We start from the raw sequence: 1657 nt of genomic DNA, 5'->3' as shown, positions 1-1657 counted from the left end.
TGGTAATTTGTATTTGAGTTTGTTTATGCTTTCAGGGCGTCGCTAGCAGCCAGGATGAGAAGGCTTCCTCAGCAATCCATGCCGTCCGTCTTGACAATGAACTTAATGGAAAGGCTGTCCAAGTACGTGTTGTTCAAGGCTACGAACCTGCTCACTTCCTGAGGATGTTCAAGGGTAAGTTACATTTATATACTTTTTATTTACTTATAATACTTTTTATTTATGTAGCTTTGAAGTTGTTGAAGCAGTTGAGCACTATTGATGCTGTTAAATGTGTTCAGCAGCACGAAATTCAAACATCCTTAACTATTCAGTGATATTTTTATGTGTCCAAGCTTTCTGGGTGTAGTTTTAAGTACTTTGGTCAATATCTGATTTTATTTTATTGGGGGATGATTTGTGCCTGATTTTTTAAGGACTTGTGTTTCAGCTTTGATTTATTTCAAGGAATGTAAGATTCAGAATTAGCTACTAAATTATATTTTTTTTTATTTAAAAAAGGGCACCTAAAGCTTCCAAATAGAAGGAGAATTCAATCACCAAAGATAATTTTAATTTCCTACATAATGGGCTCAAGTCTAGCCCCAAAACCCAAACTGCTTCTGAAATGTTCATCCATGCAAGGCATTCAGTTTCCTGTATTTTCCTGTTAGTTACAGTAAAAAAAGAAAAAATAGCTGATTTGCTTCACTTTGTGATTGTAACCTTCTGTTATCAAGACAAGAGGTAATAGAAATTTAAATGATTCACCCTTTGTTCATTAGAATCATTGTAAAAAAACAGGTGGTGTCATTAAACTGAAGCAGCAAATATTGAATATGTAGAAAAAAAATAAAGGTCTTACAATATAGCATGCAAAATGATCAAATATCAGCATAAAGTTAGAGCCATTTGAGGTTATTAAATAGATCTGGAATTTTGATTTGGTTCAGACAATATTCATATAAATCACCTCTAATGCCTATTGCTTTTCAGCCTAGTGTTTGATACTCTTATTTTTGTCCTTGAAAAAGAGTTTATCTGAGGGAGTGAGAGCAATTTTCTGTGAATTTTTTGCAGGCCGTATGGTGGTATTCCTTGGTGGAAAGGCCTCTGGATTCAAGAATGTACATGACCATGACACTTATGATGCTGATGGAACCCGCCTGTTTAGGGTATTTCATTCTTTGCTTTTCTGTAAATACTTTAATGGGATACCTTTCTACTTGACTCAAATGATATTTAGAAATTCTTGTAGGGTGAGAAATTGATATTGATGAGCAACTCATACAAGTAAAGAGGTATGGATAAAAGTAAAAGATTGAAACCAAAACTATGTTGAAAGGCAAATATATTGCATGTTGTTAATTTCCTTGCTTAGGTGAGGGGAACCTGTGACTTCGATACAAGAGCTATTCAGATGCCTGAAGAGGCTTCATCTCTTAATGGCGATGATGTCTTTGTCCTGGAGACACCAGGTGCTACCTACCTTTGGATTGGTCAGGTAAGAATTGTTTTTGAAAAGTAGTTAGTAATTACTGGTCCATATTATAGAACTACTTTAGTCCAATGGGAGCAAACTATCATTTAAAAGAGTGAGCATGGTATGTATACATGGTGTTCTTTCTCTTTAAGTTTCTTAGAAGTAGTTATTGATACATTATATCTCATCAGAGCA

At 34.6% G+C, this 1657-nt stretch overlaps 1 protein-coding gene across 8 annotated transcripts in view; it reads left to right on the top strand.

Moving 5' to 3' along the window:
* The window catches only part of LOC119593490 (gelsolin, cytoplasmic-like), a 58995-nt gene that overhangs the window by 50327 nt on the left and 7011 nt on the right, over positions 1-1657 (top strand). For all 8 annotated transcript variants that reach the window (XM_037942433.1, XM_037942436.1, XM_037942439.1 and 5 more), the window contains 3 exons: positions 36-174; positions 1060-1154; positions 1361-1483. In XM_037942433.1, coding sequence (XP_037798361.1) covers positions 36-174; positions 1060-1154; positions 1361-1483 — 357 coding nt within the window. The remainder of the gene's footprint in view (positions 1-35; positions 175-1059; positions 1155-1360; positions 1484-1657) is intronic.

This window comes from Penaeus monodon, chromosome 32 (assembly GCF_015228065.2).
Source record: "Penaeus monodon isolate SGIC_2016 chromosome 32, NSTDA_Pmon_1, whole genome shotgun sequence".
In the NCBI taxonomy this organism is placed as follows: domain Eukaryota; kingdom Metazoa; phylum Arthropoda; class Malacostraca; order Decapoda; family Penaeidae; genus Penaeus; species Penaeus monodon.
This window is presented reverse-complemented; position numbering and strand designations above follow the sequence as displayed.